This window comes from Coenobita brevimanus, chromosome 45, assembly GCF_032717465.1.
Source record: "Coenobita brevimanus isolate Jiangsu-jjx chromosome 45, ASM3271746v2, whole genome shotgun sequence".
Taxonomy (NCBI): domain Eukaryota; kingdom Metazoa; phylum Arthropoda; class Malacostraca; order Decapoda; family Coenobitidae; genus Coenobita; species Coenobita brevimanus.
This window is the reverse complement of record NC_136998.1, coordinates 28,905,679-28,933,180: the sequence shown is the minus strand read 5'-3', so window position 1 is coordinate 28,933,180 and position 27,502 is coordinate 28,905,679. Positions and strand designations below refer to the sequence as shown.

At 40.8% G+C, this 27,502-nt stretch overlaps 1 protein-coding gene across 1 annotated transcript in view; it reads left to right on the top strand.

Moving 5' to 3' along the window:
• pHCl-1 (pH-sensitive chloride channel 1) overlaps positions 1 to 15,344 on the top strand; it is a 50,073-nt gene extending 34,729 nt beyond the window's left edge. Inside the window, exons 9-12 of the mRNA XM_080271350.1 lie at positions 3,677 to 3,847; positions 6,398 to 6,412; positions 9,121 to 9,159; positions 15,216 to 15,344. Of these exons, the coding sequence (XP_080127476.1) occupies positions 3,677 to 3,847; positions 6,398 to 6,412; positions 9,121 to 9,159; positions 15,216 to 15,344 (354 nt within the window). The remainder of the gene's footprint in view (positions 1 to 3,676; positions 3,848 to 6,397; positions 6,413 to 9,120; positions 9,160 to 15,215) is intronic.
• Positions 15,345 to 27,502: the final 12,158 nt, after the last annotated feature.

Here is a 27,502-nt window from a genome sequence, read left to right as displayed (position 1 = left end):
ATGCTCCTTGATACGGTGCCTGTGATGCTGTTTGATGTGATGCTTTAGGATGGAAAGTGACGGACATGCCATAAGTGTGATGATATACAGTATGATAGTAGTAGGCCAGCTTTTATCTCCGACTGTACGTACTGCATGACGGTGGTAGGGGGGAGTTTTATAAAGGGGAGGGGTTGCATGGCCTGTGTCTCCCCCCCTCCCCCTTTCTCTTGCACGGTGTAGCGGAAGTTGAGGTGTTGGGAGCCAGTGTGCATGCCTCTCCTTTTCTTTATTTTTTTCGTATTTTCTTGAGCTTAGGAGGTGGTTTTCTAGTACTCGTTTTCTAACCCCTTCAAGAATACACCCGTAAAATGCGTCATCTGATTCAAGGATTTATTAGCTGCAGAAAAACTAGTAAGGAAGAAGTGCTAGACAGCCTCCCAAGTCGACGAGAATACGGCTCTTTTTGGCCCTGTTGTTAAAAACTGAGTTTGCAAAGGTGTTTGCCAACCCATAACCTCTTAAAGTCTTTTATGAAACTGATGATGATATTTATGGTCTTGATGTTGATGGTCGCGATGTGAGTATTCGATGTTGTAAGCCTGCATGCCACAAAATAGAGCGCATTCAGCAGCGGGATGGTGAAGTCAGTTATATTCTACAGTCGTCATAATAATCACTGACTGATAGAAAATTGGTGCTTGCCCGTCCCTTCGGGGCCTCAGTTTTAACCCTTTTAGTCCGATTGCAGTTTGTTTATTCATACTAATTACAGATGATTTTAATCAGCTGCGGAGAGACCTGCCGAAGTGGAGGGGTTAAATATAATGTCCAGTTATTTTCCTTCAGTAATAGAGGTAATTTGTAGGCTGAAAAAATCGTCTGTAAGTAGCAAGAATAGAAAATTAGACGTCATTAGACTGAAGTGGTTAATAATACGGCACGTTGTATTGGTATGGAGCTCACCCGCCTTCCCGTCAGCCTGCTCTCCTCGCCTTCAGAATATTTTGTCAAAGCACAAGGACACTTTGAAGGCTCTAGAACTACGTTAAGGTTCCAGGACTATTTTAAGACTCTAGGACTCTATTTAGGTTCAAGTACTACGTTAAGGCGCTAGGAGAATTTTAGAAATGTTGTGGGGCGCTGCATCTTGACTCTAGGGTGAAGTAATTAGACTAAAGGACTAAAAAGATTCTCCGACTGATATACTAAGGTCTAGGACTGTTTCAAGGCTCAAGTACTGTATCAAGGTACAAGGACAATCAAGACTATAGGACTATCATAGCTCTAGGACTATCAGAGCTCTACGACTATTAGATCTAGAACTATCATAGCTCTGTGACTCTCAAGGCTCAAGAGGTATCTAAACTTTATTACTATTCCGAAGCTCTATAACTATATGAAGGCTTTACGATTGTGTCAGAGCTCTAGGATTGTCAGTGTTGCTGGACTGTATCACAACTGTAGGACTGAAGACTCTAGGACTATCAAGCTCTAGGACTCTTATCTAAACACTAGGACTGTATCAAAACACTAGGAACGTATCAAGGTTTTAGGAGTCTATTGAAGCTCTTTGACTCCGACAAGGCTGTATGACTGTATTATGGTTCTAGGGCAGTAGCAAGACTCTAGGATTGTAAAAGCTGTAGCACTTGAAGCTCTAGATTGTATCAAAACTCTAGAGCTGTATGAAAAAGCTCTAGGATTGTTATATGAAAGGTCTGTGACGCTGTATTTAGATTTCAGGATAGTTCATAAGGACTGTAGGACACTTTCTTAGCTCAAGGACTCAGTACCAAGACTGAAAGACTTTGTATCAGGGGTCTAGGAGTTATTATCAGGGCTTTGTCTTGAACTGTAGTGTCAAGTGTCTCTTGGACGTTAAGACAGAACACTCATGAGCAAATCACGAGAGGAGAAACTTATCACAAATTCAGACAGCGTTATTTTTCTGTAGTAGTTAGCATATGGCATGAAGGCTGCCCCTTTGTTATGAGCATATGACCAGTACAGTAAATAAACGTGTTATATTTAAACCAACGGCTACGAATATCGATTGTTCACTTGTAGCAGAGCTGTGTTGTTCATTTTGGCCTTTTTTCTTCCGCTAAGCCTCAGAGAATTTGCTGTGTCAGTACTGAACTAAGTGATCAGTATATTTTCACTAGAGGGAACTTGGCCACTCCCACTTCTTGAGTACAAAACCATGATTGCGTGAAATTCTTTGGGCCTTATTTATGAGGTATGAAATCGTCTCCTTCGTTAATATCCGATCGACCCTCCAGTATAACGACATTTCACTTGTGTCATCAAATGAGCTTGAAGGGGTTACGGATCTTTGTCAGGTCAGAACACACGCGTCCACTCTTTAGTATGTGGGTTGAGAGGCAGGACCATTTTACGAAAAATAAAAATGAGTAACCGAGCTCTAATTGTGAAATGGAAGAATGACGAACTTGTTGTCATATGCCTTTTATGTCAACTTTTATGGTATCATTAGGTCTTTCAGGACGCGATAAATATTGACTTTTTTATTCAGCTGAGGAGGTGCTTCCCGTCCTCAGAGGCAACACTAGTACCGTAGTGTATAGTTATCCATCGGCCTTCAGCTGCACTAACAGTAACTTTATAATACTTTAAAAAATGAGTGCTTGCTTCTCCTAATCTTGGTTGGAGGACACCAGAGTGTTGAATGTTGTCATTATAAACAGCGTTAATCAGCATCATTTGCGATATGAATTGGTGCCTTATTGGTAGTATCGAACAGTTTGTTTCACATCAAGCATACCAGTTTGCATTCCATTGCGACGATTGCATGTCTGCATGCGCAGTTAATATTTTTAAGGGTATCCCATTTGTAAATTTGCGACCGTGCAGTAGGTATACAGAGTATGAACTGTGAGGCAGAGTGAGTGAGTTGGGGCATGATCCATACGGTACCGTACCATGCCGTACCGTACCGTACCGGGTACTTGTGTCAGGCTTTGTCTGTGTGAGAGATGTGTCAGTGCCAGCCAGCCAGGTCAGTGGGGGGAGATAAATAATCTGGTAGGTAGAGTATGTTGGCGAGGCAGGGTGAGGCAGATATGAGAGTGTGCAGTAGGCATGTGAGTGAGGCAGGCTTGTCTGATGCGCGTAGAGTCAGCTATTGTGGTGAGAGGCCCGGGGACCCTCGTTGAGCATCTTCCCACCCGCTGCCTTGTGCTTCCCTCACGCACCGCCGCACTCAGTACCCTCCTGACGCACTAACAGTTCCGCACCACACGCTCACCGCTCCCTCAGTTATGCATTTGAACCTAACACTTTGTTGAAGGTCAATTTGGGCACCTGTATACGGCAGTAGTTGTCCCGCACCACCTGTGTTTGTCAGTCTTCGGCTCGCCTGACTCACACCCGCTTCCACTTGACCCTCGTCTTCACTAACTGGCAGGCCATTCAGCTGCCGCCTCGCCGATATGGTCTCAGCTTGCCACCTTCATAGTGGTTCTTAACGATCTTGCTCTGCTCAAAACAGCTGGCTTTTCATAGTGCAATATATTGCCTTAAGTCAGGGTAAAGCTCAGTAGCTTAAATCATTACAGCTTAACATGCATCAGTATCAATTTCATGCCTATGCCGCCCAGCACAGCTTGTAGCTTTGATTAATTTGGCTGGGCATGGCGTGAAGCCCGCGTCACCCTCCAGCGTTTCGTTACAGGCGGAGAAGAAACGGTCGAGTGGTCCGGGGAGCACAGACGGCAACCCTTGTAGCGGCATAGGCGAAGTGCCGTCCGAGAACAGAAACTCCCACGAAATGATGTCTTGCGCCAACTGCGGCAACTCCCAGTGCTCCCACGCCAACGCCCCAAACAACTGCCCCAACGGAGAGGTACGACGGCCAAGGCTACTTCACTGCCACTAACAGACAGCCAGGCCCCCTCTAGGCTGGGTGCAGGAGCTAGAGCGACCTTTGGGCCCCTCACCTCTCTCACTGTTACCCACCGACAGCCTCCCCCCTCACGCCGTCTTGTCCTGTAGGTCCGTATTCTCGTCAGCTTAGGAGGCTTTCTTGTACCTCTTCCATTTCGATATAATTTCCATATCACACATTAATATTCCTTTGTACATACTGTGCGTCCCTCTGATGCAGGAATAAATTCCATAAATATCATTTAAAAAATCAATGTGCCATTCACTGAGTAATGAGGGAGAGGTCTTAGTGAGTCTCCGTAGTCAACGAGAATGCGTCCATTAGTGTATCAGGAGCCAGGCTTTGTATAGTATTCTAGGTGGTATATGAGACCGTAGCACCTCCGACTTGGCGATTTATTTTGCATATCACAACTCAACTTTCTCGTATATGCTGTTCATATCTCTTTATTATCGACGTAAGTTTGCATCAATGACATACGAAGGATATGTAATGTGCAAAATAAATCGTTTAGGAATAGGTCTCACGAGCTCGCCAGAGCCATATAGAATGTAATTCTTTATATCCCAGATAAGCTGTACTGTCAATGTGTTGCCAGCCAGTGGACCGCTTAGCTTCATCTCTGAATGTTTGTGTGTCAGACGCTTAAATGTTGGTGTCCCTCTAGTGTCACTCAGCTGAACTTCTGTCACTGCGCACCCTTCACACACTCCATCTCCTACAGAACAACACTTCCTTAGCCACATCCATTTTATAATTTTTTTTTTTTTTTGGTCATGAAATACAGTATCACACACACTACCTCCACTGCCCACCCTCTATACAATCTACTTTCTACAGAATATCACTTACTGTGTCACGTATATTTTGTGGGTCATGAATTAGCACACACGATACCTGCTACAGAATGACACCTCCTTTGACCCGTACATCTGAATAGCCACGCAATACACCTACATGATCCCGGAGTTTAGTATATTCAGTACGATCGAGTATTGTTTTAGTCTTGCTACCACAGGACGATAATATACAGCTTAAAACAGACCTTTATCAGTGAAGGCTTTAAAGGATATACCCAAAGCTCTTTAGTTTCAAGAGCCTCCCCAAAGCTGAAGAAAGTCGTCCAGAGCTGAGTAAAATCGTCCGGTGGTAGCAATAATATCATCAGACTGAAGATGTTCATCAATATTTTGTGCAAGTGTGTCATAAGTCAGATACACGAGCTCAGGTACAGGGTCCGTCAAAAGTTGTGTTTTCATTTCAGTTTACTGTGACCGACTTAAAGTATATAAGTTTAGAGAAGTTTAGTAAGGGAAATAAAGCATGTCAGTAAAGCTAAGATAATTTTTAGCACGATTCTGGAATATTAAGATATTTAATAAACCTAAATAATACAAAATGGTGTTAAAACTGACAAGTCTTACCGTTCTGTAGACGTATTATGTCCATCATTCTCAATTGAAATCTCTACTTTAGACGGACCTGTATATATTGTATCATTTGCGGAGGTGAACAGGAGAAAACTAATGTGTGAGTGAGCATGAATGTGTGAGTGGTGATATTTTTTTTAGAGCAGTTAAAGACATTGTTTCCTCAGTTGCGTGTGTGTGTTAATGGTTGCCCACTAACACATAATGTTATTTTAAATAGTGACTGAGCAGCCTAGCCCAGGGCCCTTACCCTCTTGATGGGGCAAGAATGGGTATAATGATAGATAGACAGATACTGTAGACAAGTAGATAGACTGATAGATACTGTTTTACTAATTACACTGAATCTTTGAGTAGATATTGCTAAATGCATCACGAGTCTTAACCAAAATGCTGTATGTTATTTACCCCTTCACTACGATTATGTAATTTGTATTCTTGGTACAAAGACGATTTTATTCTGATTATGAGAGACTTTGGGGACTGGAGGAGTTAGACTTAGCTTTTATTAACCCTTCCGCAACCAGACGTCTCTCCAAAATTTGAAAAAATCATTTATAAGTAATGGAAATATAATTGAAAAATAAGTCATCAGATTAAAAGGACAAACCACTTCACTCTGATGACGGTTTTACAGTTTAATTTTGCTGCCTTGTGACGATTTTTTTTCAGCTTTAGAGAGAGATTTTTCGAACTGGAGAAATCCGATGTAGCCTTCTTTAACTCCTTCGCTGCCGGAGGTATGCCCTAAGCTGAATAAAATCGTCTGGTGGTCACAGATGTAGGAGTGCGTCAGTGCATTGAGGGAGGTTAAGCCCTTCACTACCACGACGCATTTGGTTAGCTAATTCTTGCTACCCCCAGACGATTTTTGTTAATTTTGGATAAACCATTTAGAAACAGTCCCCATTGCCCTGTTGACACCTGTATTTCTCTCCTTCAGCTGAATAAAATCGTCCAAGTAGGAAGAATTTATTATAAGTGCGTCATCTGAGTGAACGGGTTAATAATGAGTTAATTGTTACGAAAGTGGAGGCTCAGGAAAGTAATGTCATTTTTCTCTGCTTTTTCTCTGCAGGAGGTCACAGCGACAGTAAGTACCAAAAATGCGTCTGGCGTCCTGGCTCTGCGTTCTGCGGTGTCCATGTTAATTATTTATTTTTATAAATCTATATCTGTGTTAGGGTCGTATTCTAAGTGGCTTTGGAAATATCGTAACGCCTCTTATTTAGTGATTTATTCTGCACTTTGCACATCAGTAGCCTCTTGTATGTCATTGGTGAAGTCTGTATTCATGCGACATAGATGTTATGCAAGACAAGGCTAACGTGTCAGTGTGCAGAATAAATCGCTGAAGAAGAGGTACTACGAAGCCCGTGCCACTTAGAAAACGACACATGGATTCTCAAGCTTAAGCCTTCAATCGAAAAGTGGAATGAAAGCTCCATGAATTTTACATAACTTTCTGAAGCACTGAGGGAAGATGGAACGTGCTGGAATTTATACATCTTTGCTGACTGCATTCTGTAATTTGGGATGCAGGCTAACCATACCTAGCAACCTAAGACGTTCCTTAAGTGAACCACGGAAATTAGACTTAAAATTCCAGCGATTTAAGGTTTAAGGATTTCGCTTCTACTCTTCCTTTTTTTATTTACTATTTTCACTCTTCCTCCCGTTACTTATTCTGGTTTTCTCCTCGTCGTCTTCTTTGAGGCACATTTTGCATCTTTTCATTCTCTGTCTGTTCTTGTGTCCATATTATTATTATCAATTTCCTTGTCGTCCATTGTTTGTTTTATATCATTTTGCTCTCATTCTCTGTCCAGTTTAGTTGTCCGTTCGTCTTCCACTTTCATTTTCTATTTGTCCCTCTCCATCTCTGTGTCCTCTTACCCCTCGTTTATTTTCTTTACCTCTCTCTCTCTCTCTCTCTCTCTCTCTCTCTCTCTCTCTCTCTCTCTCTCTCGTTATTTAATTTTTGTCCTTCATTTTTTGTTTTCAGTAATAATGGTGTACATTAATGCTTTTATAAATGTACTTCGTCCCTCTCCAGTGATTATCGTCATTAATTGCTTTGTCAACGGTAAGTATGTTATATTCTTGGTGTCGTTTTTCTCCTTGAATCCTATGACATTTTTTAGGTTACTCTTGCTACTAACAGGCGATTTTATGCAGCTTCAGGGGGACAGTCTGAAGTATAGTGCTTAGTTGAATATACTGTAGGCTTTAGTATCGCCTTTATTATCGTTCCTGAGGTCAGTAAAATCGTCTAGAAGTGGCAAGAATGATTCATTAAAGTGTCATCTGATTCAGGGGGTTAATGCAGTAGAGATTCAGCCACCTGAGTATCTAACTATTGTGCAATGAAGCTAATGGCAAGTCTTGGTGCATCTCTTGTTTTTCACGACGTCATTTGCTATTATATCACCATTAGCTTTTCGTGTTAATTTGTTTGATATGATTTACCAGTTTAGCAATGTCAGTTCTTGATATATCTTGTTCCTCACTGAGTCCCTTGCAGATATCAACAAAAGCTCTTAATTTCAGTTTACTATTTTATAATATACCAAGGTAGTTAATGAATATCAGTCTTGACATAAATTATATCTTGTTCCTCACGAAATCATTTTTAGTATCACCATTTGGTCATAATTTTACTTTATTGAATTTATTTTACTAAGTTAGCAAACTTTAACAATTTCAGTAACTTTCAGGATACTTATGAATATTTCACAGTGTTTTGTTATCATGATTAAACTTTTCTTGAAGGATCAGTATCAGCTTGGATTAACTCACTGAGTCCTGTGGTATTTCTTGTATGCAGTGTATTGCACACTAAGCAGCCAGTTGACTTAAATCTTAACCGATTTGAAGACATTTAATTTCGCTTCTAAGTGTATGTGCTGTGTTTGTTTTGTAATGAGTTTCTATTTGTTCTGTGTCATACTAAAGAACTTTGCTAAAGTTTTACAACAAGAACTTTTCAGTGTTCATCTAAGTGTTCACTATCTCACTTAAACTTGTTTCAGACTTGTCTTATGGACGGATTTGATGTTTATTATCAATTGCTGGAATGAGGTGGTGAAAAGGGCCAGGCTACAATGAAAGGCCCACGCTTTTAGAATTTAGTGCATAATGTTACGATTCTCAGCAGCTTCAACATGCAGCTTCCACTGGCTGTGTGTACTTTACCAGTCTCGTCATTTACTGTGCCAGTTCTTAAATATTAGTAAAAGAGCAGCAAATCTGGCCCCATGATGTTATGCTATATGCTTACATGCTCATTAGCTTACACCTTTAATGCCACCGATATCACCTGGCTGGACAGGCTGGGGTGCCTTATAACACGCTTTCGTCTGCTTGCTGCAGTGTACATACAACAGAACCATATTATCAGTATGCATATAAATACATTAATCTTCGACTGCGACTGAGAAATTTGCTTTCATGTAAAAGAAAAAAATGAATTACTTTTAAAAGACAGTTCAGAGCTGACTTGCAGTGCAGCAGAAACTTGGCCTATGATACACAAAGCTTCTTGGGGAGAGCTTCCCTGTATGTGAATGAGGTTCATTTCAAGCACAAAGAAGAGTGATACATGATAGTTTGCATCCAAGCCTTCTTGCATGAAAGGATGCAGCTAAGATGAGAGGGGCACTCTAATGGTATGCTGCTGTTACGTCAGGCTCGGTTGGCTTTCAGTAGACCTGTTTCATTCCAAAGCAGAAGAAAAATTAAACGCACCACCTCATTGCCAGCCCGCCTTTCCCGCTGTATTCACCGCCACCTCTCTTGCAGGAACACGTGGAGGTCAGTCAGGTAGAGTACACTTTTAAGGTAATGCTTCACGGTCTTCTTTTGTTCTTCCCCTTCCTTGCTGTCTCCCTTTCTCTCCCCCTCTTGTCTTGAGCCTCCGTCCACTTGGGGGATACGAGACTACACAGACCGAAATATAATATATTTTCGTTTTGTTGTCCCAACATATTCCACAGACGACATTGGTGGTAATTCATTCGTGTTTACTTTCCTACCCACAGTCTTTACAATTGTTTCAAAACTCAAGTCCACTTTAACCATATAAATTTCGGATGTTACCCAGTGAGATTATAGGCAATTTGGAGTGTGCCAGTACAGGAGTGGAAGTCTCGTATCCCTTGCCAAGTCACTACCCTCTCTTGACTCTCAGGATACTATTAAGTTGAGAATGTTCAAAATTAAGTATATTTACTCATGTGATTTAACCAACATACACATCCACAATTCATTAACGCCAGTGGAAAGTAGCCACAGTTGTCAGAATTTTTCTTGCGAATCATTTCACCGCCGGTAGAGTAGGTACAGTCGTGATCCTGTTTCTGTTCACCCTGCAATTCTAACCATGGCTGAAGGAAAGTCGCAGCCAGGGTTTTACACCGAAGGAACACCTGTTGTTAACTTAAACTGGGTGTTCAAAGTTTGCTAGACCTCATAAAGAACAGCTCGCAGTGACAATGTTACTCGTGCAGTGTAGGATAGCTCCGAACTACGAACGGTAGACCTTCATATAACAGACCTTCATTTGATGTGAAACTCTGGCTATAACTTTCTTCCAGCCAGAGCTAGGATTACAGGGCGAGCACAGACTATGGTTCAACAGTGTACACCCATTTGCCGTGTCGTGGGGACAGAGAGTGAGTGAGTGAGGGTGGTGTGGTGATGGGGACGTGAGGTATGGTGGCAGCATAGTGGCGGCCAAACAGAATTAGGGACCAGCCACTATAACCACACTCATGCTGAAGTCGGACAAGCCTTGGGCATGCGCAGCCACTTTGTTTAAGAAGACCCTAACTATTTCACAGGATAAATAATGCTCCATAACAGCAGGTACCACAGATTGTTTTGTTTTTCGCATTTTGCCTCTTTAATTTCTTATTTGATTGTGAAGTGTTTGGTAACTGTAGGAGTGAGGATAGATGTAATTTCAACCAGTTTCAAATGCTGTAAAACTTAAGCTTAGAGAATTTATATTTACGTCCCCCAGTCTTATGTGAGCTAATTCAGTCCAGTGACATTTTTCGTTTATTCATGAGGCGTCCAGAAGATTTTAGTCAATTTTAGGGAGACCTCATTCAGTGTGCAAATGAAGACTAGCTCTCCAGCGCAAAAAGTCAAGAAAAGTCATCGTATTGAAGGGGTTTAGAGGCAAGGTCAGTATGCATTACATGTTCATTTTCGTTTGGTAACCACGTCAATCAGAAATCGTATATTATTTTCCTATTCTTGCGGTCTCCAAAGATTTAGCTCAGCTCTGGGGAGACTGTATTTAACATTTGCAGCTCGAAAAGTCTCCCCTAAAATAAACAGAATTGTAGACAGCGAGAATGAACACAGGAAAAAAGTCACTGGATTCAAAAGAGTAGTTTTTCTGTTGAAAAAATAGCCTTCAAGAAAATCAATGCCTTTTAATTTATTCAATGTCTTCCCTCTGATAAGTCCTAGCGTTTATTTGTGTTTCTAAGTGTTTACACCTGGGGGTTTATAATAGGCCTTACCCTTTGTTTTGTAACTGTAAATCACAACCAAGGTCCTTAAGCATTCTAAGGCAGTTTATAATGGCCTGACGGGGATTGGCTTGTCCGACTTTGCCTGAGTCTAAGAGGGATATCTATTAAAGTCCATTTAGTACCCAGTTCCTGATTGCGTAGCTTTTTTTTTTTTTTCCCCTTGCATCTACACTTTAGAAACCTGTGCCTTGGTCAGTAATATCAGCGCACAGTATGTGTTAAATATTATGACGCACAGATCGTAGAATACCGAGAAATGCGAGTCTACTGACAGTATTTGTTGGACTAATTCTGGATGACACCAGACCCCAGTTAACTGATTTTTTTTTTTTCTAGATGTACACACGTAAAAAAAAAAAAATGTCGCAGGAGGTGTCTGATGCCTTTAATAATGTTTCATGCGACTCTCATTATAATACGTGGCCAACATGCTTTATCCACATGCCAAATTATTTTGTACATAACTCGCACAATACTTTTTAATATTTTGTATCGTGAACTTATATTCTCCCAGGTTGCATGTGCCGACAGTCTAACTTTAATGAAAGTATACAGTATTCATGAGTGCTTTCCTCGCTGGGAGATTATATGACTTTTTCCCAGAAGTTGGGACATGGATATACCCACATTCATTCCAAAAATTAATTACATTACGCGCATTTTTGTGGGGGAACACAACATTGACTAGTTTACAGACCATGTCTGAACAGTAATATTTCTCCTACAGTTGTAAATTGCACTCTGTTCCTACTTTAACCCCTCCAGTCCGATACTGCATTTTCATGTTGTTCTTGCTTTCTCCAGATAGTTTTATTCTGCCTTGGAGAGAGTCTTCAGTCTGAATAGTTTTGATACAGCCTAATTAAGGTCTTCATTAGCGGTCTGCCTTGTGTTGAATAAAATTGCCTGGTAAAAGTATGAGTAACCAAGAAAATGCGTCATCTTAGTGAAGTTAATGAGCATAGCTGTGTAAATGGATCTCTTCCTTTAAGGTCATGCATTGTGGGAGTTTTAGTTGTTTGAGAATCACATAATTATCATAGAACAGAGATTCCCTTGGAGTAAAACACAAATGATATAAGATCAACAAATCGCTGTGATTCTTTAGCGGAAGTCAGTCGTATATAAAGTGCCACTGTTTGTCAGATTTCAACTAGTCATACCACAGGCAGTTACATTTAAACCACTTGTTTGTAACCAGTGCAGCTGTGTGGTAGATTTCAATCAGTCATATTTCGGCCAGTTGGTTTCCAGCTAGTATGAGTCGGATTTCATTCAGCTAACTTTCAACCAGTCAGAAGCTGGGTACGACTATGTTTGCTGATGCCTTTGTGCCTTAGCAATCCACGCATTACCGATCCATATTTGCTTACATGGTTTGCCAGCTGCACGATACCGATACCTTTATTTGCTTCACCTTGACCTAAACAAATGGAAAGCACTATACTCTTTCCACCTTAACTTGGTTCAGATTTTCGTCGTTTCACAACTCATATGACTTAGTTCATTGGCGGAAAACGACTGCTGTGGCTTTACATCCTTTCCATGGCACTTTTTCGATATTGGGATCATATTTTAGTAGTAATATTTGTCTGTCAGTTCAGCATACAAGAAGAAGCTGTGGTAGTTTTGAACCAAGTTAAAGTGATAAGAGTATAATAACTGCAGTAGACCGCTCGACATTTGCATGGTGATGTGTGATGAATAGAGTCTTGCTTTCCTTCCCACGTCAACTTGGTTTTGAGAACAGGAATGTGATGAACCGATTATTTTTTTCTTTTTAGTTATGCAGAGGCTTATTTTCTAGAGTATAGAAGAGTTCGTATTGCCTGTTTCTCAGCGATTTGTTATACATATTACATCGCATATCCAATTGTGCATGATTGAGGTAAACAGTGTCGATGCTAAGAATATGGTGAAGATGTAATATACATAATAAATCGCTCAGGGAAAAGTGTAACGAAGCCCCCTGTGATACGTAGATTAGGGCCCAAATATCATACACTACTACCTAACCGAATGAGACAAGCTGTTGTTTATTTCCCGAATTTCCTGAGCTTGTTTGTCTACTAAGAATCTAACAGTGTAGTGATTGACCTCTTCAGTCCGATGGCGCTCTTGAGATCTCATTCTTCGTACACCTCCAGGCGATTAATGCAGCTTGGGGTAGATTTTTAGAACCAGAGGGGTTGGATACAGCCTTCATTTCACCACAAGAGGGCTCCCCAATGCTAAATGAAATCGCTTGAATGTATGAAGACTAAAATAGAATAATACGCTGTTACCAGATAAATTTGTTTAGAGCGCATTAGTATTGAGAAGGTTAATGTAGGTTATAATCCAACCCCACTATGTTCCAAAGTTAAATCCAAGGTGAATAAAATCATTCGAAGATAGGAAGAATGTTGAAACAAATGCGTCATCGGAGTGAAGTGATTAACACCTTCATTACGGTGACGTCATATTTCATTCTTCCTACCTAAATGTACCTTTATTCAGCTTGAGATTTTTTTCACGAATGGGTTAGATATACTTCATTAACCCTTCCATTATCGGGTATCTCTTCCCAGCTGAGTAAAATCATCCAGTAACAGCAAATAATAAATGAGTAAATAAAGACACGTACATGCACACATAGATACATAAATAAAGAAAATCAAGTATGGCGTCTTCGGGCTGAATGGTATTAGATGTAGTCGCAGTTAAGGTTTGTGTTGCGTAATACATAAACTACCGTGTATAGTGAGGATAGCATATACCTGTGGAAACAGCCTCAAACCATCTCAGACATGCGTTGCACCGTGAGGGGGCAAAAATTCGCCTAATATTTCACCACCTCTGCCTCTTACTTTCCTGTGCTCTAAGTTGAGAGAAGCTTGGTATGCTAGCTGCCCAAAGATGATTCACTCTTCAGTGTTCTTAAGCTAAGAGAGTCTTGGTATGCCTCTATCCCATGGATGATGCTCTTTGATATGGTTGCAGTGAGGAAAGTGACGGACTTGCCCCAAATGTGAAGCAGGCAAAGTTGAATATTAGACGAACTTCTGTCCCAAACTGTACACTGAAGTGATCTAGCAATAGCAATCCCTGTGCCTTGAGCCCTTCAGTACCTTGGCGTGTTTCCCGTTTCATTCTTGCTATTTCCAGACGATTTCATTTGCTAAGGAGAGATGTAGAGATGTTTCGAACTGTAGAGGTTAGACGCAGCCTTAATACCAGTAAAGTGCGCTTTGTGAGCGCGTGCCGAGCGAGCGAGCGCCGTGTTATCAATATTTCCTTCATAAAATTATAGGCAGAATCTCCGATATTTAATTGCTAGAGTTGGTGCCAAAAAACACAATGTTATGAAGGAAAATATTTTAAATTTGATTCTGTAATGGAGGCGTTCACCGATTAGAGCAGAACATCCCTTGGAAAACTCGAAATTCCAAGGGGTTCCTACGCATTGTGGGTGAACTTTTAGTTGATAGCAAAATGGATTGACTGAATGTTTCACATGCAGAAAGAATTTCAAAACTACTTCAAATAGGAGTAGAGTTATTAGCTTCTGCTTGATATGATGGTCGGGTCGGGATGGGCCAGGACTGGCCGGGCCGCTCATATCCAAACTTAGTGAAAGTAAACATCGCTCGCTTGATCTTGAAAACCCCCTCGAGACAAGAGATATTTCTTAAGTTGAGTAAAATCGTCTGAAAGTGGCAAGAATGAGGAATAATATGACGTCACCGTATTAAAGGGGTTATTTATCACTGTATTATACGTAGCTTATTCTTAGCGTTGACAAGAGTAATACCCACCTGTTATTATAAAGTCCTAGTGTACATACACTTCAGTATATGGATAATGTAGTGTACATATATCCTTGAGGAACCCGAGTAATATAAGTAACTCAGAGACACTATGTAAGGATTACGTTACATTACATTACCTCAAGAAAACTTTCAGATTCGTTCTAACTTGTTCAGGCCCCAGCTTCGTGGTGGTTTTATGAACTGACCATCTTGTTACATCAGGATGCACCGTGTAGTTAGAATCTCGTATTTATAAAATCTCCTTACCAAATTTACGATAAGCATGTCTCCACAATAGTTTGCGTTAATAACACACAAGAGAATAGAAACAAGCAAAATGTATTGCTGAGGATGAGGTACTACGTAATCACCTGGACACGCAACAAAATGGTAGTATATCCGATTTCAGCTCAGTGTGAACAGGCCTTTTGCTATTCCAAAATTTGCCTGATCAAGTTTAGCAGCACATGCACAGAGTTTATAGACGCCAGTGATGCAGGTGACCTTGATACTGACTAATGTAGAAACCTCGAACTAAATTTTGCTTTTTCTCTTGCAGCCACGGAAGAAGGGGCCGCCGCATCCCATCAGGGTGGCCAAGTCGATCGACGTTGTGTCTCGCGTCGTCTTCCCCCTCGGCTACTTTATTTTCCTCTTCTACTTCTTCGCTACGTACCAGGGCTTCTGAGTCCTGTTCATTCCCCCAGCCCTCTCTCCACCACCACCACCACCACCACCACACCACCACGTCCCTTCAACCATCGTTATTTGGTCATCCTCGTACATCCCTCAGCCTTACTGGAGTTGAGGCCCCTTCACATCACCAGTGCCCCAGGACCTACAGTACAGTACATACCCACGCATCTACCCAACGTCGTGTTGTGGGAATATCCATCAGACACATCCGACACGGGCATATTTCATCGACAATTCACGTTGTTGTTACTCGCGTCGCATCGCCTTTGTTGTTATTATGGGCGGGAAAGAGGCAGTGGAAGTGTTGGTGCGACGAATAGTGTGTGTGTGTGTGTGTGTGTGTGTGTGTGTGTGTGTGTGTGTGTGTGTGTGTGTGTGTGTGTGTGTGTGTGTGTGTGTGTGTGTGTGTGTGTGTGTGTGTGTGTGTGTGTGTGTGTGTGTGTGTGTGTCAGAGGTACCAGGGTCTTGGGGCATCTTTCTTAATGATCAAAAACAAGATCTCACCAATAACATCAATGTGTAAATAATCATTCTTAGTTGTTACGCTTTTGTAAGTTTATTTCCGTTGTTAATGTTTCCTCTGATGTTTCAAAGTTTAAACCATTTTGATCAGCATGCTAAAAGGGTAACTTGTAGCTTGAGACTGTAGGGCACGTTTTAGATTACCGATTCACAAAGGGTGATTTTGTGATATTCGGGGTGGTTCATATATTGCGCCTTCCTTGACATTCGTCGACTGATTATCTCGTGTGTTGTATGGACGGCTCAGTTTACATTTGTGAGAACCATAGACATTTTGAAATAAGTTGACCATGCAATTAGTGGATATAAAAAAAAAAAAGTAGAAACCCAAATGCATGAAAAGGTTATGGGAATCGGAAAGCGATGCAGGGTACAAATTGATAACGCTGACTCTGCCGTCTCTGAAACACATGAAATCACCAGCCGAATGACAGTTGTGGTGCAATGTATGGGCCACCCTGCACATTTTGACATATTTTCAAGCGTAAACAGAAAGATTCTAGAAACGTTTGCTTGCCAGCACTCGCCCAGGCGGGGTGGAAACAAAGTATACTCTTTTCACTTTAACTTGGCCTAAATTTGTCACGTCTCTGTCCTGAATAAGGAAGTGTAATAACAGAGTAACACCACATTATGATGCTGTTCACGAAGACATGCTGTTCAGAGGACGTAGAGCTGGCGTATTTTTTTTTACAGCCATTAATGTACGGGAAGTAGGCTGCAAAATGACGAAAATCTGGGCCAAGTTAAGGTGAAATGAGTACAGTTAACACCCTCATCTATCACCTCATTCTCATCACTTCATGTGTAACACTTTCAGTCCGATGACGTATTTTTCATTTTATCTTGTTGCCACCAGACGAGTTTATTCAGCATCAGAAAGATCTATGGCAGTGAGGGAGTAATAAGGCTCCATCTTTCCCCTCCCGGTCGAAGGGTCTTTCCTGAGCTTAGTAAAATCACCTGGAGTTGATAAAAGAAATAGCTTGGAAGAGACTTTTTCCAGCTTGATGAGTTAACGCTGTCATTTCAAGAGGTCTTTTTCAAAGCCAAATAAAATCGTCCTGTGATAGCAAGGCTAAATACAGTATGAGCCATCGGAGTGAAGAGGTTAACCCACTGACTCCAATCACATAGATTTCATTTTCGTCAGGTGACCACCAGCCGATTTTATTCAGTTCGAGGGAAATCTCTTGTAGTGAAGGGGATAATGAAGACGAAAGTTAATCTTTAAAGTTTGAAAGGTCTCTCAAGAGCAGATTAAAGTTATCTGGAGATTGGAAGAACAACATACAAAAATACACTGAGTCCTGTGATGAAGACGTATTACGCAGAATATTCTTGGCACTCTGACGATTTTAATCAGCTAAGGAGAGACTTTTCAGAATGAAGGAGTTGGATGCAGATTTCATTAACCCCATCAGTACACGAAGTCTTTCCCACACCGAATAAAATTGACTGGAGGTAGCCAGAAACAAGTATTATGAATAAGTCATCTTGTTGAAAGGATTAACAGTTACCTTCCTCTCCAAGCCTTGTTTTAGTCTCACGTAAGTGATAACTGCTGGTTTTCATAATGCCTTGTCTTATCGGATGTCTTCATGTGACCTTACGAGGTGATTGCAAAAACACTGATAATGGTCCTATCAGTTTGTAATGAGAAGCCATTTATTTGTGTCGTTGCTTATCCAAAATAAGCCACTCTTCTGATTGCCATATATCTCTGGACAACACGATTCCATGCGCTAGTGCACCACAGCAAGGACAAAACCAAGGTTATGTGACCCGCCCACCGTCAGCCGAGTCAGAGACCCCAAAATGCTCATTAGTTAAGGTTGCAAACGAAAGTCATGATCGTTTTTTTTTTTTTTTTTTTTTTTTTTTGCATGCAAGAAGCTTTGAACGCAAAATCTTTACTAGACCTGCAGCTGGCAATGAAAATTCATGCCTGCAAATTTTTTAACATTTGCTTATGGAGGCGAGACAAACGACGCGAGAAGTGAGACGGCGATTGGCTGCCTCACCACACCCTGCCACTCGGCACTGATTACGCAGATTTTTTTTTTTTTTCTTTTTTTTTTTTTTTTTGAGAAGAAACTTTAGTCCCACATCGACTTGATTTTGTGCCGTGCGAAGTCTGGATTTTCCTGAAAATGAAGCTGTGATGAAAGGCCGTTGTTGTGACAACTAAAGACATCAGTCTGAAAATACCATTGTCGTGAAGAGCATCAACGATGATAGGATTGGTGAACAAGTACTGGTATGTGGATGCCGGATGGAAGTATTCTCAAGGGGATAACTGAAGTGCGTCTCTAGTGTTCAGTAAAATTGAGTCTGGGGATCATTATCAGAATTTTCTTTTTATCACATCTCGTAAAATGTACCAGATCACATAAAAAAGGACCTTCTGGCAACAGTCCTGCCAATATCAGAATGAGTAAGTCCTCGACGATCCAGTCACGTGAAAGTAGACAGTTTTGTTGATTATCTTCCCTGATAATGTAAAAAAAAAAAATAGGGCGACACCCAAAATCGAAGTAAAAAGCCCCTCTAGATGCAGCCACATAAAGAAAACAGCCAGTCTTTTGGAGTTTGACGAAAAAGTAAAAAAATTACCAAAAAAAAAAAAAAATGGCGACACGGCAATCTGTCCCCCTTAGGCGCGTCCACATGTGTACTTGAACATGTGTTGACAACGCAATTGGCAGCATGTTTGGATACATGTATGCCATAGTATTTGGACAGATGTATGCAAACATGTTACAGTGCAGCTTCAAACCTGCTGGCAGCAGAGGCGATGGGATATGTGTCCATACCAGGCAGCTGAGTTTTCATCACGATGTTCCCAACATGATCTGGGCGCTGCTGTTCCCAGCGTGTTTGCAGCGTGTTCGTTATTGTGCAGCTTACATGTTGCCAGCACTTGTTCCAGCACACGTGTGGACGCGCCCTTACACCAGTTCCCTCCTCGTACCTACCTCACTTGGGCCTCTCCAGCACCTTTGTTTACTATTACCCATAAGAAAAGCTTCATCAAGTGATTAAATTAATCTTAATCCCATGAAAGAGAGGACTTTTTTTTTTACTTTATTCTTGCTATCCTTAGACAGTTTGACGACGGGCGTGTTCAGGATTAAAAGGGGAGGGGGACTCAACTGGACCCATTATGCTGAGAGGAAGAAGGGGAGAGGTAAGCAAGAGAAAGCTAGATTGTGATTGTTCAGGGATCCTTTCGATATTTTTTTTATATTAGTGGGGTTTTATATATATATATATATATATATATATATATATATATATATATATATATATATATATATATATATATATATATATATATATATATATATATATATATATATATATATAGCCAGATGGTTTCCTGTAAACCAGGAAACCATTTACTACGCTGGGTTGTAACCATATAACCAAATTTTGGCGCCTGGTGGTTTAGTGGGTAATTACGGCACTCTAATTGGATTGAGCCGGTGAAGGTTTCTATCCAAGGGGTGGTTGGGGTTTATTGCTCACGTAATGCCACTTAGGGATGAGTGAGGCTGGTCACTCATTTTAAATGTCAGGACCAACTTTCCCAGCCCCGGGTTCCTACGCTCCTCATGGGGACAACGTAGGATTGGATGATGGATATATATATATATATATATATATATATATATATATATATATATATATATATATATATATATATATATATATATATATATAATTTGCCCTGAAAGTTTCCCTCAACTGAATAAAATCGTCTCAGCGTAGCCATAACGAAATAGTTAAGCGGGATTACAGGTTTAAATTTTAGCTATTTTTAAAGCCACACTATTAGCTTATGTATGAAGTATTTTGTACCTTTAATTAACCACTTGAATCTGATGACAACCATTTTATTTTATTCTTGTGATCATCTGCCTGTTTTATTCTGCAGCGTGGTCCGTAAACAACGCTAGAAACTCGCCTGGTGATATCGTACGTGTTGCTGTCATGGCTCAGTCTGCTGCTGTGGGTGTGGGTCTGGCAGTGGATATGGGTTATCCATGCCTTATGAAATGTACCAGGGCAGGGTAGGCAATGATAACGCTAAATGAGCCGTCCTGGCAACATACGTAGGTCACCCGCCACAGTGGAAGAGAAGCGTTTTTATATATATGGACCACCCTGTATGTACGAGGCATTCCTACCTTGAGAGGCTAAAGAAAGCCTTCAGTAAGACCTTGAGTACGAACGGCCTCTCCTAAGCTGAATATAATGGCCTGGTAAGAGCAAGAATAAATGAAAACGTACGTCATCTGGAGTCAAGGGGTAAAATCATCAACTTGTCCACTAAATGGATGACATAAGTTGCTCTCCATTGCTTTCCGTGCCACGCTCTTGTTACTTCAACTACAGGGTCTTTTTCTGCTGTGACATATGCGCCTCTCAGCAACACATTGGCCGGTGTTGACGTTGACTCGGGAGATTTCGTATTCTTCTTCCTTTGCTATTTATTTTGCACACTACACGTCCAGCTTCTCATATTTATTGCAGCAAAGTATTTCAGTATTAAAAAGACATAAACAATGTACAGGAAGCCATTAAAGCGTACCATGCAAGACAAATAGCAAAGGAAGAAATGCTGTGAAATCTTCTGTGTCAACGATAATACGGTTTGTTGATCTTATTGCTAAGCCTTATTACTTCTCTTTCACAGTTTACAATATTTTTCTCAAACATACGTGTGACCTGTTTTTTCATGGGTCTGCCTTTGTTAAATTTCATATACATTAGAACACGTATGCCATTTAAAGTTCATAAAGTCACCATTTTCACATCGTTCACAGACAAGGAGTAGAGGAATAGGAATCTCATGTTTATCCTTCACCGTAATACGTTTCAGCAGTCACCATCATCACCATCCCACAACTCTCATAGTCATTGCAATTTTACCTTCCATGTCACAGACGTGGTTTTTCTTTTTATAATGACAATAGCTTTGGTTACCGAAATTTATTAGGTCAAGAGGGATGATAGATGTAGAAACAAAATAATAATCTGATCAGTTATTAATAACACTTGTTTTTCTGTTCTTGATAGTTTAATGTATAGTTACGTATAGTTACAGACTATTTATATGCACTTGTATGATATTCAGCAGATGATAAGGTCCGCGTGAGGTTAGAATACCCAAATTTTTTGTGCCTTTGCTCACACATCCTACGAGGTCACCATCCGACAAGGTAATATTCTCACCAGTCATTCGCAGAGTTGTACTAGGTGATGCCATTTTTTTACACTGCATAATAAAGTACGTAATAAATTTGCCCAAAACTGAGGTTGAGATAGTTTGGTTGTTGGAGGATTTACGGTATGAATGTTATGTATTTCAAACTATTGATCACTGGCCTGTGGCCCTTTCACTTTGGAATCACCAGAATGATGCCTGTTCAACAAAGCACACCCAGATCTTTGCCTAATGATAATCTTAAGCCCTATTGACATATGCATAGTTTATTCTTTCCTACATGCCTGGTGTCAGTGCATGATGTAATATTTTATTACTTAGTGACCTATGGAATGAAAGTTGAATGTCAGAAAATCCAAGACGAACTTCATCAGTGCCGAGGTGGACGACAACGGTGGAGAAAGCCCAGGACGGGATTTTATGCGCTGCTCAATCAAGGTGTGTGGAAAAAAAAAAAATGCCCCCTTTAATTTCCCGTTGGTTTCCAAGCTACTGTCAGAAGATAAGTGACAGAGAAGCAAGAGTTCTGAAGAAGGTTGAATGTTAGCCGAGTATGTGTGCCGAAATAGAAATTAGAGGAAGCTAAATAGTGTTGAAGTGAGTGCTGCTATAGGAAAAGTGCTAAAGGAAGGGTTTCTGAAGTGTGCTGAAAAGAATATTAGAAAAAAAGAAGAAGAAAACCAGTGGAAGAAGTGGGTTAGAAAGAGTATCACAAGGAAGAGCACAGTGAAGTGTCGAGATGCATTTACCAGTCCCGGTACACCCGCACCGAAGCAACGGCCAAGGTAACTTTGCTTCTAGACCAGGAAGTGGTGCAGCTTACTGGCAGTCAGGTGTGCTGGGAGGGTGAGTGTAGCGCAGTCCGTTTAAAGAGATCCGAATTAACCCCCTCAGCTCCATGACGCATTTTTCATTCCATTCTTGCTATGACCAGACTATTCTCCTCGACCTCAGGAAGATCTCTGGTTTTGATCAGGATAATGAAGGGTATATGTAACTCCTTCAGGTCGAAAAGGCTCTCCTAAAAAAAAAAATAAGATCAGCTGGTGATATCAAGAATAAATTGAAAAAATACATCATCGGAGTGAAGGTGTTAATGTTGTGCACGAGGCAAAAATGAAAATATGGAGCTGGATTTTTTTTCTTAAGTACACTATTGACTGCCATCAGTGAGCAGTGCATTGTTATAAATAAAAAAGTTTCTAAGAATACTGTTACTAGTGCTTGTAAAAAATAGAAAACTGCAAAAGAAAAATGCATGAAGAATTTTTCCAGCCATTACAAGTAGCTTTATAACGCCTGTGCTCCATTCTCTGATCACACCACATGTTTCCTCCTCACTCCACCGTACAAGAGGCAGCGCGGCAGTTTTCCTCATGTCTTATATGCAGATTTGCGCTTTATTTTACGTACGTTCTGCTTGTGTTCAGTCGGTGGGTTCGGTTGGCACTGAGCCTCGTCACCAATGGTTAACGCAGAGCTCAAACTACCGCTGAGTTCAGTTTGAGTATTTACTAGTATTTACAGATTCTCATTCAAAATTCAGCTTATAAATTATACAACCTCATGCTTATTTTTGTAACCCTAATTCAGTCTTTGTATCAGTAATTGGGGTAGTTGGGTGTATAAGTGACGAGGCTGGTGTCTCAACCGCAGTCCAGCGGCCCAGTTCCCTCTCGCTATGTTTGGGTAGCGAGCTTCGGTCCTTACTGGTATCAAGTGTACATAGAGGAACCGTCTGTCGGAGGCACACCACAGCACAGGTGAAGGGGACTCTCTACCACCTCTCCCTTACCCATTTATTTGTTGGTGTGGTACGTTCATATTCATCTGTGTTGTTTTTGTAAACCATTTTCACATTGAAAGGGTATAAATAGCATACAAAAGAATATTGAGGTGTAGTATGCAAAATAAATCTCTAAGAGACAGGTGCTAGAGAGCCTTCTAAGCTGATCAGAATACGGGCTTGGGTCTTAGTGGCCGGGTCCTCACTCTTGAAAGCATCTAGAAGTATCGACTCACCCACTGAATATGGAAAGCAACTCGCATCTAAATTTCTAGGTCTTAGTGGACAGGCTCTCGCTCTTGGAAGCATTTAGAAGTATTGATTCATCCACTGAAACATGAAACCTAAAAACCCTAAATTTCAAGTATTATGGGTTTTGGAAGTGGACCGAACGGTGTGATAGTTCTCCTAGTATTTGGTTCAGTAGACCCTGTAAAGTTAGAAGTCAACAAAGACAGCCATTTTGATGTTTGTAATTCCATATAGTTAATATTATTTCATGGACGACAGGTTTGTTTACGATTTGAATTTGGTGTTGTAAGGGCATGGCGCGGTATTGGATAACTTGAAGCACAAACTGGCACCGATATTTCTGTTTCCTGGGGTTGTTGTTGTTGTTGGGACCCCAGGCCTATCTGGATGTGAGTCCAGCGGACTGCAGGCTGAAGTTACCCTTCTCTTGCAGCCCACCATCCTCCTTTCGGGAGACAGGGAGAGGGTTGGGAGACGTTTGCATAACCGGATAGTAGAGCGGCCAGGTTATACCAGTACTGCCATATGTAGGCGTCCTTGTCCACCACCCTTCCCGGGGTGCGATGAAGAAACACCGACTGAGCTGACTGAATGCAATTTAATACTAAAGGATGATGTGGACGACCCGAGATTCACAAATATGCATATAATTAATTCCCTGTCGTAATTAATTTTTTATATGCTTTTATTCTTTCTCCTGGGAATGGCAAGGAAGTAGGTGTATAGTCTTTTCATGTTAATTCATCCTGCAAAAACAGATCCAAGTTAAAACAGGGAATAGATCGTAAATATGCTTGTGAATCTGGTCCCTATTTGTGAATCTGACCCCTGCTGCCCCCCTCAAAAAAAAAAAAAAAAAAAAAAATCTAGAGAGAAAGATGTACATTCGAAAGCAGAAATTTGCTTCAACTATCCCTGCATAATGTGAGCCTGGTTGTTTGTTACATACAGTATATACCTCGTAGGAAATTTATGTGAAGCCTGTCAATAAGTAATGATTAAAAATTATTATTTAAATCACATCCTTCAACTTTCAACTATACAGTACACCTTTGATATAACGAACTAATTGGTACCAGACCATTGATGTTAGAGCCAATAGTTCGTTTAAATTCATACTGTTCGGTAATTTCCCAAGAGTCAAGATCATTAAATACAGGACATAGTTCAGCCATACAGTCGTACACAATAACATACAGCTAGGTCTAAATTACAGTCGTACACAATAACATACAGCTAGGTCTAAATGGCTCTTTTTCTTCATAAATGCTCTATTTATGGCTCCTGTCACAATGCTGGTCACTCGGAGACTGATGTGGCGTTCTGCAGGATGCAGAGGAGCGCAGGTGTGCATACGTGTGTGTGTGTGTGTGTGTGTGTGTGTGTGTGTGTGTGTGTGTGTGTGTGTGTGTGTGTGTGTGTGTGTGTGTGTGGACGCCACGCTGGTCGGTGTTTCCCGCGCATCCAATCTTTTATCGAACGAAAATTCGTTAAACGAACATAACGTTCGGCCAGCTGAAGGTGGTCGTTAAAACCGAAATTCGTTAAAAGAGGGTTCTGTATATTGAGATTTACTGTACTTTATTACCAGATCACAGAGTCATATCATACAGGGAAAGCTGAAGTGGATTTCTGTTCTCTACTGTACATGGTAAACATCGATGGGACTAACTTTCGAAAACATTACACCCTGTTATGAGCTTCAAACTACCATTAATTGTAAGAGGTCGATTGGAAAAGCAGTCCCCTCTACTGAGGAAGATCGTGGTTTTTATTTACAGTATTCCTGCTCTACATATTCAGCACTCAGGCTCATATGACACTGAATAAAATCGTCTGGTATTGTCTTAAGTACAGTGTTCATTTTGACGAGACCATGAAAGGGTTAATGGTGAACGTTTTAAATCAAGTTTTCTATGACCCACCCATTGCATGAAATCGTCTGGTGTTAGCCAAAATAAAAAGCTAAAACTACGCAATTCTTAAACAAAAAAAAGTTCAATATGTGTCCGGGGGCACAGATCCTGACGGTCAGTGAGTGTGGCAGTGGCTTTATCCCCCACCTTACACATCCGACAGTCTCCTAGGTCGCGGCCTTACTGGGAGCGTGAGGGTTTGAGCTGGTGGGTACGGCGTGAGGCTGAAGGTTTCAACATCCTTACCAGAAATTCTAATTTTTTCCCCAGTCCTCATGTGCGGAGATGATAAATTCTCGTCAATATATTTGGTTTGGGATGTATCCAAAATTGAGCTACTCAGTTCTCATGTTATTTCTCTGTCCATGTAGTTTGAACACAGACGTATTAATCTTACATAGAGCGGATAGTGTCATACTTTGGTGAGGTTGATGGATTAAGCTGAATCAGTGAAAGGTTCCAGTGCCAGGATTCTGACCATAGATTACGAGCTTTTTAGAAGGACATACAAGTAACATACAAGGGGTTATTGATGTGTAATGTGCAGAATAAATCGCTAAGGAAATGGTGTTACGAGAGCACGGCACTTAAAGTACGACATCGGTCATCTCAGTCACACCCAACTCGGCTGAAGTACGGAGAGGCAACGTTCATTATTTATTATTCATTTAGTTATTTATTTATTGCTGGCACCAGACGATTTTACTCGGGTTTAGGACCAGTCGTACTGAAGGGTTAAACCACTCCACTCCGATGACGCATTGTATAGCTTAATCATGCCATCAGACGGTTTTATTCAGCTCTGGAGAGGCTATTGGGACTGGCGGAGATAGAGCTTTGATTGCCCTCTTCGCTATTAAAATTTTTCCATAAAATCGTCTGGAGGATACAGGAAATAATAAAAAAAAAAAAGTAAATTGGCTTGAAGGGGTGAAAGAAGGCCTCATCTAACTCCCTCAGTCCGAAAAGTCTCTCCTAAGCTGAATAAAATAAATTGAAATAACAAAGATAAAGCATCGTAGTGAGAGGGTTCATCACCTCACTACGATAACGTGTTTATTTATTCTTGCTACCACCGGACGATTTTGGTGTAGGTCTCTTGTAGTAATGATGCTATGCTCCTTTCACCTTAAGTCGGTCTAAAATTTCCCCCTCTCCGTCTTCAGTACTGAGCTGTAACAAGAGATTAGCGTTAGGATATGATGCCAGTCACGAGGAAGTGCTATGGAAGGGATGTGGAAGCCCTAGCACTTTTTTTTTTTTTCTTTGTGCCCATGAGCTATGTGAGCAAAGCCATAAAAACACGAAAATCTGGGCCAGGTTAAGGTGAAAGAACTACTGTAGAGTATGTTTCTGTCCATCCACTCTACCAGACGTCTCTCGCTTGAATGAAATCTTGTGGAAGTAGCAAGAATAAATAAAAATAAACAAGACCACCGAATTTTAGGGATTAATGCTCCGCTGTTTGAATAATTGTCTGCGACTCTCTCTCTCTCCCTCTCTCTCTCTCTCTCTCTGGTATTTAGACTGAAAGTGGTTAAATCAGTGGTAAAAAGGACAATTCCAGTGCAGCATAGATGATCAGCGGGAGGAAATAAATATGTTTAGTTCGTAAGCAGTTTCATCATGACCATTGGCTGACATCATTTTCTCCAACACTAATGTGATCAGCACGAAGCTTTGTGATGTTTTTCTCTAATGTAAATGTCTTATAATGTGATGATTTCCTAGACCTTCATGTATATAAACAGATGTATATACTTTTACATTAAACCTTACTCTACAGTCCACTTTGCTACTCTTTATCCTTGCATGAAGAGGTCAAAGTCAAGGGATGAGTTGCTTAAATATTCTTCGCATCTGTTCTCTTTCGTAACTAAGATTTTTTTTTTTTTTCAGGGAGAAGAAAAGTGTAGAAACCTCTCGTATCTCATGTTCCTTCTACAAAACCAAATCTTTGTTACGAGAGGAAAATAATTGTTTTTTACTTCTTGCTTTTCAGGACGGACAAAGAAAGAAAAGTGCAGAAACTTCCAGATTTTTATTCTTGCCAAAACCATTCAAGATAAGGACAGGGAATCGATTAAATGTATGTTTGCTAATCTTACCTAAGTTTTGTTTTTCCAAGCATAACTGATAAGCAAAACTCCAAAATGTGGAACTTGCCACCAAGTGAGAAGGAAGGGGAGGACATTTCGGACTAGGTGATGCAGTGAAATTCAGGAGAAGGAAGAAGCATCGGCGCTGAACCTGACATGATTGGACAGTATTTTTCAGGTATGGGACAGTCACAAACATATTCTAGGATATTTAAGAAGGAAAGGTTCCAAACATTCTCATGGACTACGACGCACAACCTTTGCTTTACATGTTCATATTTCAGTTCTATGTACAAAGAGGCTGGGATAAAGAGAAAGTGCTCTTAAATTCTCCCTATTCAG